Consider the following 12,647-nt stretch of genomic DNA (forward strand, 5'->3'; position numbering starts at 1 on the left):
ACACACACACACACACACACACACACTTAAACGCACACGGACAAACAATTAGGAATAAAATGAACTATGCACGTACATCTTTAGATTTAAGAACATGTCCGGTTCATTACAGGCTCAGAAATTAGGACGCATGCTGCTAATGAGTGGTCATATCACATATCCTCTGATGTAAAAGCAAACCATGCTCCATGTCTATGATGAACCAGAAGCTACACACAGGTTCGTGCTGCGATCACTGGCGTAGTGTTTCCCTCTTTTACTAATTTTAAGGTCCAGCTACTCGTTGGCAAAATCAAACTCAGATGACAAGATGCAGTCACCATACTTCGTAATTGTTAAGTCTTTTTAGAACAATAAACTCCTAACTCTCCTGGTCCCACATACTGGACCAGGCTTTTCTCGCAGTGTTTGAGTCCAAATCCTGAAAGAAATGTTCCTTTGGTATGCTGCCATGTGATCCTGCTGTTAAATTAGCTAAACAGTTTTTTTTAATCCAAAGAATGAAATAATTTCATGTATAATATGTAGTTAAGTATTTCAACCAAGTTATGAAAACGTAGTTTCTGAATGCAAATGAGAAGAGATCAGATGAATTATTGCAGGATGGGCTAGTCATTGACTTACAACAACTTTATAGTAGAACTATAAACACTCTGATTATATGTAATGAATGAAACATAGCATTCCTAACAGCTAGATGTACAGTATATTTTACACCAGTGATTCCTAACCAGGGGTACTTTTAGTTTAGATTAAATTCAACTTTACAAGTCAATGAAATGCAGTTAGCATCGAAGCAGAAGTACAAAAAAAGCAGAAAGTGCAAAGAGAGCAGTATATAAGTATGTAAACAGCATGACATACCTATATACTGCTCACTTTGCACTTTCTACTTCTTTTTTTGTTTTTTGCACTTCTGGTTAATAATAATAATAATGGATTGGATTTGTATGGCGCTTTTCTAGACACTCAAAGTGCTCTGACAGGCTTCCAGGTTAGACTTTTAGTGTACTTCAGCAGTTACCAGGTTATGTTGGTCGTAAAAATTGTTGATTTGCTGAAAAATAAAATGAATAAGAATAAACCGCACAAAAACAATAGGGCTTTGCAGCCCGACGTTGACGGCGCTTGGGCCCTAAAAATTAACTGCCACGATGACCAACCAACAAGCTAAGAATGGCCCGAATGCATAGAATGTGCCTCACACCATCCCAACTCTGTTGTACCACCTTATCAATGTGCAGGCATTGAGACTGCGTGAGACCGAGATGGCACACAAGCAGAAAGAAATGTACACAAAAAGCAGCAAAAAAGTGCCGGAGAAAAAGTTGCAATGTCCAGCCTATGACACTCCAAGTGATTATGAATGCAAACTTTATCAAACCTCACGAAGATAAGGCTTCAACAAGCCCATACATAGACAATTCCTGCATCACGATGTCTTGTATGAAACATTATTCAATAATGGACACGTCTCCATAAAAACTGGATTGGTTGGACTGACTCAATTTGTGGCCCATTAAAATCATTTTAATCAGACTTGACACCAGACTGACTTGTGATTCCTTACACTTTACTGGGCGCAGACAACGCCGACCCTCACCCTGATGACTGTACATGAGTGCATGTATGTGTGTGTGTGTGTGTCCACATAACTGTAGCTGCAGTGTCCATTCAAAACAACAGGATTAAAGGCTGGTGTTTGATTAGATGTTTGTTTGTGTGTTTCATTGTGATGAGTATAGCTAAGGCCACATTGACATGGGTGAATGTGTGTGTGTGTGTGTGTGTACTTCATTGTAATGAATATGGGTGAGGGCATGGCTTCATCCCTTTTAATCAAGGAAGTAGAAGGATGAAATGACACACTGATGAGGGGAATGATGTCAAGCCAGAAAATTATATTCATTAATTCTCAATTCTGTGTGTGTTTGTGTGAGAATAGAAACAGAAAACTGTGTGAAGAAATCACTTCTATCATGAGACAAAAAAAAGTGTTAACGAGTGGCATTCCTGTTAGTATTTGACTTAATTTAAGGGAATCATAATTAAGAGCAACAAAAGAGGAATGTGAAAAATACATGTAAGTTTCTGGTTGTTTAAGAAGATCGGCAAGGGGAAATTAATATAATTAATATATAATAATAGTCATAATTCACTCCAAGCTAAAGCCCTTTTTAATATTAGTAAGAGATCGATCGGTCCCTCAGTATGAAGGAGTTGATGTGTTACCGACACAAACATGGTGTTTTACTGCCATCTAGTGGTGTAACTGGCATCAGTACACGGCAGATACCGTGTGATCAAGGTTTTGGTGGTATTTCTGCATACATGGGTTGTTTTTACCAACGCAATGAAATCTAGACTGTTAATCTGAAATAATTGTACATGGCTTAGTGTCAGGAATGTTTCAGCTTTGAATTGTATGAGCAATCATTTTGATCAAAGGTGATCAGTTATTTACCTTATAACTCGATGCCAGCGCCACCAAAATAAACAAGCAACAGGTAAAGGGCACTGAAAAACATGACCATGTTTAACTGTTCTCCTAACAGTAAGTATTATAATAATATATTATAATAGGACATTATGTGAAATTGTTATAATAAAAGTGGAAGTGTGTAAACCAGAGGCAAATAAGTGTGTGTAACATCCATTTATTACCACCTTATATGACAAATCTGGAAATTACAAACATTGTTTAATTGAAACATCATCCTCAACATTTAAAAAAAAGAAAAGAAAATCAAACTGAGCCAAAAAAAAATATTAAAATTAAGTTAAAAGGGTGACAAGTCAACCTGAGAAACGGCATACAGACGATCAACTGATCCGGAGAATAAAATAGAAGCAAAGGGGGGACGTTAACAGAAAACAACACCAGTATTATTTGTCATTTAACACTGATTTACAAAACATTTTCACATTTTAATCAGTTATTTTGTTTAAAAATAAAATAAAAATCACACTTTGAGAGCTTTTGGTTTTGGAGAACATTTGAAACCTAGATGAACCTTTGTTATAAAAAGGTTATTTATTAATAAATGAGCCACTGCTACAAAAGTATCTCAGACACCATATTTGAGCTCTCAAACTTTGGCTTTAAACAATTTGATGAAACCAATTTGAACACCGCAAAAACACGTAGGGTTAAATTCTTCGGTCGGATAGGAAAAGAGCGTTTACAATAGGATCAAACTTTGGTGCCAAAACAAGTCCGTAGCTTAACATTTCAGTAGAAAACAATCTGTTCCAATCTGTTTTTGTTCTTTGTAGGTGTTTTAATCTGATGTATCCCCCCATCTCCACGTCCTCTACAAATAGTTTGAAGTGAAAAAAAAAAGTCTGTGCGTGAGACACATGGCAGGAAAAAAAAAACAAACACCCTAACATGACGAATGACAGCAATGATCAATATGGTAAATCAAGTTCTCCAAAAGATGTTGATGGATTGTATACAATATGCTGTGGTGATCAGAGCCAACACTCATGCAGACACATACAGGGACAGAAAACGCCACCTCGGCTGTCATGAAAAGAGACCGACATCATCGTCTCTGCTCATTGCTGAGCGAGGCTGGCAGATGATGGAGAGCAGGAGAAGAGGACCGGGTAAGTTCTTCTAGCACCCTGCTGCAGAAAAGAGACAAGAGTCCCCCAGCAGACATATACCCATCCTCTCCTCCTGGCTGTCCCTCCCAAATTTGCATTGTTCTAGTCCAAGTTGATTTCCTCATTCTATCCACAAATCATGTTCTCTCCCACATAGCCAGATCAGAGACAGTGCAAACCAGGACACGTGTGCTTGAGGAGATCTCATCACCATAGAGTCGGTACATGCACAAAAAGAGAGTACCCTAGAAGTCTGCTGCCGAGAGCACTAAGAAAAACACGACTATACACTTTATCCATAATATAATCAGTTTTCCCCTACACACTACTAACACAGGGAAGGAGAGTGGGAGGGAGCAGGTAAGGGGCAGAGGGACGGAGAGACAGACTGGTGAAGGAAGGGCAGGAAGAGGTGAAAAGGAGAAAGACCGGGAGAAATCGTTTAAGCACGTTCCCCACGGATACGACGTGCCAGCTGGATGTCTTTGGGCATGATGGTGACACGCTTGGCATGGATGGCGCACAAGTTGGTGTCCTCAAACAGACCCACCAGGTAGGCCTCACTGGCCTCCTGCAGAAGGAAAAGAAGATGCAGTTTTCAGTAGAGCAAAATGGATTGGGTAGTCATATTTGGTCAATCGTCGTTAGTTAAGAGACTTTTTTTTTAGATGAAAAGATTAATTTAGTGACAGAAATAATCGATTGATTAACTTTCATGAGTTGTTAGGTGAAGCCCTAGCCATCAGTGCCTGCAGAATTGTAAAACACAATGTAAATTGTGTGTATGTACAATGTAAGTGTGTATAAAGATCTCCAATAGACCTGCCTATAGTATGAATGCACATTCATAGTATTAAATAAACCCACTTTGTCTTTGTATCAATCATCTTCACTTTAAAATTGACATGTCATAACAATATTATATTCATTTAATACATACCGGTATATGTAATATATATTGTGTGCATAGTGTGGAGATGAATGTAATACTGACCTGCAGAGCTCCGATGGCTGCGCTCTGGAAACGCAGATCAGTCTTGAAGTCCTGGGCGATTTCTCTCACCAGGCGCTGGAAGGGCAGCTTGCGGATCAGCAGCTCAGTGGACTTCTGATAACGACGGATCTCACGCAGAGCCACAGTGCCGGGCCTACACAATAGATTTAAAATAATTATTATTTGGGAAGTAGCATATTTTTTATATCAACCACATTTAGGTCTAACTCCATCTCAAACTCAACAAAATTGTAAATAGTGCCTGTCTCACCTGTAGCGATGGGGCTTCTTCACACCACCAGTGGAAGGGGCACTCTTGCGAGCAGCCTTTGTGGCCAGCTGCTTACGTGGGGCTTTGCCTCCAGTGGACTTACGGGCAGTCTGCTTGGTACGAGCCATGGCTACTGAAGATCACCTGAAGATGGGGAAAAGGAGGATAAACAGCTTTGTTTTAGTATTTACATTCAATGGGCAGCAGTTCTCCTTTCACCTCGTCTTCTGATTTCTATTACATTATTCACTTAGAAAAACAGCAAATATGATGACAGAAAAGTTAAATATTGTGTTCACTGCTGTATTATGTTTTTTTGAGAGTCCTACACTTCAGGTGATACCACCTACATAGCGATTATTAACCGTCTAAAATACAGTTTTAAAATGTAAACAGGCAACTTGAATTAAGTTAACTTTTTCGGGAAGTAAACATACAAAACAATCCCTAACGCAATCGGCTCGACCCACGTCAATCAAAAGGTGAACGGCGATACTATTGGCTGGTAAATAAATACGTTTCTAGAAATACAACGTTCGAGCCAATCAGCACGAGGAGTCTTCAAAGTAGGCGGGCTCTACAGCTGCTCAGCACTGTTGCTAGGTCCGCCTCCCCCAGCTCTGATGATGGCGGCGGTTTGATGCGCAAACGGAGTAAAGACCCAGGGCAGAAGAGCAAAGGAGTAGCACATAAACAACTTCGATTTTACAAATAACCGCAGCTCCAGCGTTTCGGTAAATAGTAGAACAACACAGAAGACATTTCAAGGAACTCGTAGATGGACATGGGAAAGCCGAACGGCCCCTAACGGCTGCGTAGAACCGAGCTGAACCGGCGCATAATTTGAAACTGAATTTCCCCTCGTCTCAACGGCTGCAGTAAAGACTACATTTTCACCGTCGTTTCGACAGCCGTGTTTGCTATTTTCTCACACGATAAAACGGAAGGAGTTTCGCTGTTAAATGTGAATAGAAATTTAAAAAATATACTACTTAAAATCTAAAGTTTGTTTACAAGCACGGTGACACATTTTGAGAGGCTTACCTGGGGGGAAAAAGTGAGTAGAAGTCGTGAGAAATGTTTCGCTTGTCTGTATTTTCTTCTTCGTATCCACAATGGGAAGCAGCGTCCAGCGGGAAAATGGCCGCCGCGTCAATCATCAGTCCCACAATGCAACGGCTTTCGCAATACAATTTTCTGTGATTACTTTTGTGAGTTTCGTGTTTGCTGGTCGACACGTTAATTCGTTTGACTTAGTTTATATTAATATTTAGCGAATAATTCGGCGTATTACCTGTTGAGCAGCAGATGGGAAACACACACGTGTAGCTGTTTTTTTGTTCTCTACATTAACGAGTGTGATCATTTCAGTTTCAAAACGAAAGTTTGACATTCTGCGTTGAAAAGTTACTCGCACTTTTACGGTTTGTTCAAGGGAAGAGCTGTAATGGACACCAATCACGTGACAACTGTTACAAGTCTGTTCAGAAGTAACTTATCTTTTAACATTAGAGCTATGTGTCGGCGCTGATTGTTGTATTATACATCTGTATGTATTTTTTTATCAGCAAGTTTGTATACAGAAACATTTTTATTATTTATTAACTTGCAATATAATAGTTCCAGTGGAATATGCCTTGGGATTTTATTTACATTTCATAAAATACCCCAATCTTTTTTTTGTCAACAATTAAATGTAAAATAAGTGTTAATTGAAAAAAAATAAAGTGTGAACCACAAATACTGTTGTTGAATTTACAGATCAATTATGAATTGTGTTGCTAAAAATATGAGTTTTTGTTTATAACAATTATATCCAGCAGAAACAAATATTTTTGTCCTGTTTAGAGGTACAGCAACTGGCAACATGTGTTTGTATTATTAATTAATTATTGCATGAGGTATATTTGTATGCATATGAATGTGAATTAGAGTTGCAGCTATTATTGTTACTGATTAATCAGGTATACATTTCTGTCCATTGAATAATCGATTCAACTCAAACATAAATAGTTCTTTAGATATTCACTCATACAGCTTATTTAACCACAATAATCTGTTTATTACGTTTGTATGTGAATTCTGGAGTACAAATATTTTGCTTTTAAAAATGAAAACATGAATCAAATACACAGTAGAAAAAAAAGGTTATATCAACCTGAGAGAGGAACAAAAAGTCAAAACCTTACCCGGACATAATAATGTGGTTGAAAATCAAAAACATGATCACCATATGTCTGCTACATATACGCCACTTGTATTCTGCCAAAAATGCAGTGTCATTATAGCACAATGACATTTTTCTAATCGACAACCAGAATCAAACTTTTGTATTTTCATACATTTAACACAAACAGTAGAAATACACTAATATTGTAAAAAAAAAGGAGGAAAAATCACTACTTTTACAACAAATCTATTAAAAGAAAACATCAGAAGACCCATTATATCAATGCAAATGTCTGTCTGAAGATAAAAAAAATGTCTTAACCTTAATGCAATTTCTTATGCTGATTTCATACGCATTGTGTTGCTGCTCATGAAATACCTGTGAGCTAGCTAATTAGAAGTTGAACTGATTCAAAGTTTCAAAAATACATGAAGATATCTCTAAGGAAACCCTTGCTACTAGTAGCACCAAAGAAGACATGATCACACATTTTACGGGTATCACAATCATACGATCGATATTTATATGTGTATAGCATAGAGGGAGCAAAGGGATGTAAAGAGTGGTGACGGAACAAGAGGACCGCATATAACAAACCAGAAAACATTTTAAGCACGTTCCCCACGGATACGGCGTGCCAGCTGGATGTCTTTGGGCATGATGGTGACACGCTTGGCGTGGATGGCGCACAGGTTGGTGTCCTCAAACAGACCCACCAGGTAGGCCTCACTGGCTTCCTGCAGATGGTGGAGTCATAACATTGATTTTTAGTTAGGCTGAGTAGATCATGGTATTAGTTTAGTCATTACATTTACATTGTAATTGTGTTGAAGGTGAGAGCTACTGACCTGCAGAGCTCCGATGGCTGCGCTCTGGAAACGCAGATCAGTCTTGAAGTCCTGGGCGATTTCTCTCACCAGGCGCTGGAAGGGCAGCTTGCGGATCAGCAGCTCAGTGGACTTCTGATAACGACGGATCTCACGCAGAGCCACAGTGCCGGGCCTACACAATAGATTTTTAAAATGTATTAATTGGGAAGCAGCATCTTTTTTTTTATATATCAACCACGTTTAGTTCTAACTATACTAAGCAGGACATCTACAGCTGGTTTAGTGAGTTGACAATCTAGCATTTGAGAATTTTTCTTTGCTTTTCATTACCAGAAACATTTTAACGTTTCTCCCCATATAATCTCAACACAGTTGTAAATAGTGCCTGTCTCACCTGTAGCGATGGGGCTTCTTCACACCACCAGTGGAAGGGGCACTCTTGCGAGCAGCCTTTGTGGCCAGCTGCTTACGTGGGGCTTTGCCTCCAGTGGACTTACGGGCAGTCTGCTTGGTACGAGCCATGGCTACTAAAGATCACCTGAAGATGGGGAAAAGGAGAATAAACAGCTTTGTTTTAGTATTTACATTCAATGGGCAGCAGTTCTCCTTTCACTTCGTCTTCTGATTTCTATTACAATATTCACTTAGAAAAAAAGAAAATATGATGACAGAAAAGTTAAATATTGTGTTCACTGCTGTATTATGTTTTTTTGAGAGTCCTACACTTCAGGTGATACCACCTACATAGTGATTATTAACCGTCTAAAATACAGTTTTAAAATGTAAACAGGCAACTTGAATTAAGTTAACTTTTTCGGGAAGTAAACATACAAAACAATCCCTAACGCAATCGGCTCGACCCACGTCAATCAAAAGGTGAACGGCGATACTATTGGCTGGTAAATAAATACGTTGCTAGAAATACAACGTTCGAGCCAATCAGCACGGAGAGTCTTCAAAGTAGGCGGGCTCTACAGCTGCTCAGCACTGTTGCTAGGTCCGCCTTCCCCAGCTCTGATGATGGCGGCGGTTTGATGCGCAAACGGAGTAAAGACCCAGGGCAGAAGAGCAAAGGAGTAGCACATAAACAACTTCGATTTTACAAATAACCGCAGCTCCAGCGTTTCGGTAAATAGTAGAACAACACAGAAGACATTTCAAGGAACTCGTAGATGGACATGGGAAAGCCGAACGGCCCCTAACGGCTGCGTAGAACCGAGCTGAACCGGCGCATAATTTGAAACTGAATTTCCCCTCGTCTCAACGGCTGCAGTAAAGACTACATTTTCACCGTCGTTTCGACAGCCGTGTTTGCTATTTTCTCACACGATAAAACGGAAGGAGTTTCGCTGTTAAATGTGAATAGAAATTTAAAAAATATACTACTTAAAATCTAAAGTTTGTTTACAAGCACGGTGACACATTTTGAGAGGCTTACCTGGGGGAAAAAGTGAGTACAAGTCGTGAGAAATGTTTCGCTTGTCTGTATTTTCTTCTTCGTATCCACAATGGGAAGCAGCGTCCAGCGGGAAAATGGCCGCCGCGTCAATCATCAGTCCCACAATGCAACAGCGTTCGCAATACAATTTTCTGTGGTTACTTTTGTGAGTTTCGTATGTGCTGGTCGACACGTTAATTCGTTTGATTTAGTTTATATTAATATTTAGCGAATAATTCGGCGTATTACCTGTTGACCAGCAGATGGGAAACACACCCGTGTAGCTGTTTTTTTGTTCTCTACATTAACGAGTGTGATCATTTCAGTTTCAAAACGAAAGTTTGACATTCTGCGTTGAAAAGTTACTCGCACTTTTACGGTTTGTTCAAGGGAAGAGCTGTAATGGACACCAATCACGTGACAACTGTTACAAGTTTGTTATGTTTTAACATTGGCGCTATGTGTCGACGCTAATTGTTGCAGGCTATTATACATTTGTACCGATATGTATTTTTTATATCAGCAAGTTTGTATGCAGAAATATTGTATTAGTTATTAATTTACAATATAATAGTTCCAGTGGAATATGCCTTGGGATTTTATACCCAAATAACTTTTTTTTTTGTCAACAATTAAATGTAAAAATAAATGTGTTTATTGGAAAAAAATAAAGTGTTTACCACAAATACTGTTTAGTTTACAGATCAATTATGAATTTTGCTGTTAGAAATACGAGATTGTTTATAACTATTATATTGAGCAGAAGCAGATACTTTTGTCCTGTTTAGAGGCACAGCAACCATTTCTACTGGCAACATGTGTTTGTATTATTAACAAATTATTGCATGAGGTATATTTGTATGCATATGAATGTAAATTACAGTTGCAGCTATTATTGTTACTGATTAATCAGGTTGCTGAGAGATTATCAAAGTAGTTGACGATAAGATTATACATTTCTGTCTATTGAATAATCGATTAAGCTCAAATATGAATAGATCTTTAGATATTCACTCTTACAGCTTATTTAACCACAATAATCTGAATTATTGGCTACTAATGATGTATTCCAGAAAGCAGGCTCAACCAATCTAACCTAACTCTGAACTCTGAGTCAACCAAGTCTGAAATGTCTGAAAAGTCTAAACCGAGTTATGCGCATGCCTGCCGACTCTACAAAGCCATCATCAATGGAGGTCTGATACTACGATACATTTGGCGTGTCAGACACTTACTGCCCGACTTACTGCGTACAACTGAATAAACAGTCGATTGATCTAGATGTGATGTTTTATTTTCAAGACCACAGAGCGACTCTTTGGTGTAATGTTAGCAACGCTCTATGGTGCAGGTGACAGGGGTTCAACTCCCGTGGTTCACAATGTAGTGGTATGTAGAAATAATCATTTTCATATAGGTGTAAACCCACAGGCACAAAAAGAAAGTGGCTGCAGCTGAAAATTAAGCATAAGAATATCGTGTGGACTAAGGCATATGGTTTTAATCATATTTCACATATTAAACAGTAAATATAAGCGTCATTTCAACACAGAAATGTCCTTAAACCTTTAAGAAAACTCCCATTTGCAAAAAATCTAAAGAGCTCTGCAAAAAATCTGGATCATGTCCACGATATGAAATGTTGATAATGTCTGAGAATATTGTTTAGATATGTGATCGGTAGGAAAAACGGTAATTTTCTTCTAAATCCTCTCCCGACGTAAAGCTGCTAGAATCACTTTTATTTCCATATCGATTAGGTTGACGAGGAAAGGACTGCAATTTTTTTCAGAGTTGGTTCAGATTCCAAAAAAAGGTGGAGACATGTAAGAAATTCATGGTTTGTTGAAGAAAACCTGCCAGCGAGCAGGTTAGGTTCACAGAGTCAGTTACTATGGTAATTGACCTAAAGGTTGAGTTCACTCTCTTTCTGGAACGGAAAACTCAGAGAATCTCTCTTCTCGGGGTTAACAAACTCAAGAGTTTCAGCAAAACCTGCTTTCTGGAACACACCCCTGATGGCACATGACAAATGTTGCTTTGGTCGGGCAATTACAATGTATTTTAGGCACAGAATAGTTTAAGGGTGCAGGATTTAAAAGGATAAAAAATTTAGTTTTCCAATTTTATTTTATTTTCAACTTTACACTCTTTTCTCCAGTTTGAGTAGTATAAAAAAATTGTATCTGTTTTTTGTCTTTTTCCTTGCACAAAATGCATCAAGTCAGCTTATATAACGACGTCGTGGAAAGGACAGCAAAGCGATCTAATCAGAGCAGAGCTCCTTCTGTCGATAACCAATCAGATTCGGCAAACGAGCCCGAGAGGTGGGACGTGACGGACCTTTTAACCAATCACAGCACGATAACTGCCCGAAAATCGCCGCCCCTTGCGCAGTGAACGCGGGGTTGTTCGTTTCTTCACAGCGCGCTCCCCGGTTCCGCACAAGCCTTGTTTTTATTCAGAATGAGCTATTTTTAAGGAAAAACAGACTACCCCGCCCACATCGGCTGCCCGGTATCTGCGAACGAGCGCACCTAAAGATGATGGCTGGCTGCTGGCGAGAAGTTGCAAACGTTAAGGGAAATCGTTGTAGCAAACGACGAGGGTGATGATAAAAACGACGGAAGAATATAAAAACAAAGCCATCAAAGTGGAATATACTTTTTGGCGACGACACTATAAATGTCAGGGGATCCATTGGTGAACAATATTTTGTCAGATGACCCCTCATTTTAGGCGCATTTCCGAGTCAAATTTGACCAGATCACAAGTGCTTTTTAGGTCCCCGACTCCCCGAGCAGGCATATAGCTCGTCTGCTCTGCGTTTTATTTTCCACCGAAAATAAACGAAAAAACCCCCACAAACATCTGACAACTAACGAGACATTAATAGATTGGATTGTTATTGAGACAGCGATACCTACCTTTGGAAAGTTAGTGTAAGATTGCGGCTCTAAAATGGGAATGCTTTCTTGAGTCGTGTTCTCGCTATAAAATGAAGGGAGGAGGAAAAAAAACATTGGTAACCAACAGGAGACACATTTACCATGATGCATCTGGGACAAACATTACATAGGTCTACATGCAGCAACATGATAAACAAATGCGTCAACACGCTCGCGGGCAATGTTGTTAAGAAAAGTTGTTTTCCTAAATTCTGGATTATTGACAATTTTGATACTTTAGGATGTAGTTATTATTTGTTTATCAAATGTATTTGTATGGAAATAAAAAGCAAGCAAACGACACTATTGTCCAAAAGAGAAGATACAATGTGACACTGAGTTTCAGATTTTTCCACACTATATTCACCATTTAAATTGTATTTA

At 38.9% G+C, this 12,647-nt stretch overlaps 2 protein-coding genes across 4 annotated transcripts; both read right to left on the bottom strand.

Moving 5' to 3' along the window:
• Positions 1–2,641: 2,641 nt before the first annotated feature.
• On the bottom strand, positions 2,642–6,028 carry LOC311020221 (histone H3.3A). Its single transcript, XM_084020152.1, has 4 exons — positions 5,922–6,028; positions 4,878–5,021; positions 4,607–4,760; positions 2,642–4,183 (listed from the first exon to the last, which is right to left on the bottom strand). Exons 2-4 carry the CDS (start codon positions 5,003–5,005, stop codon positions 4,055–4,057), a joined length of 411 nt encoding a protein of 136 aa, XP_083876278.1. The 5' UTR covers positions 5,006–5,021; positions 5,922–6,028; the 3' UTR covers positions 2,642–4,054.
• An 887-nt stretch (positions 6,029–6,915) lies between these two features.
• On the bottom strand, positions 6,916–12,329 carry LOC311020220 (histone H3.3A). Of its 3 annotated transcripts, none has more exons than XM_084020150.1 (4): positions 12,243–12,329; positions 8,272–8,415; positions 7,896–8,049; positions 6,916–7,784 (listed from the first exon to the last, which is right to left on the bottom strand). In XM_084020150.1, exons 2-4 carry the CDS (start codon positions 8,397–8,399, stop codon positions 7,656–7,658), a joined length of 411 nt encoding a protein of 136 aa, XP_083876276.1. In that variant the 5' UTR covers positions 8,400–8,415; positions 12,243–12,329; the 3' UTR covers positions 6,916–7,655. The 3 variants fall into 3 exon arrangements, with proteins under 3 accessions (XP_083876276.1, XP_083876277.1, XP_083876275.1); XM_084020151.1 differs by having other exon boundaries at positions 8,272–8,404; positions 12,243–12,324; XM_084020149.1 differs by lacking the exon at positions 12,243–12,329 and adding an exon at positions 9,316–9,470.
• Positions 12,330–12,647: the final 318 nt, after the last annotated feature.

This window comes from Eutrigla gurnardus (genome assembly GCF_963514095.1).
Source record: "Eutrigla gurnardus genome assembly, chromosome: 10".
Taxonomy (NCBI): domain Eukaryota; kingdom Metazoa; phylum Chordata; class Actinopteri; order Perciformes; family Triglidae; genus Eutrigla; species Eutrigla gurnardus.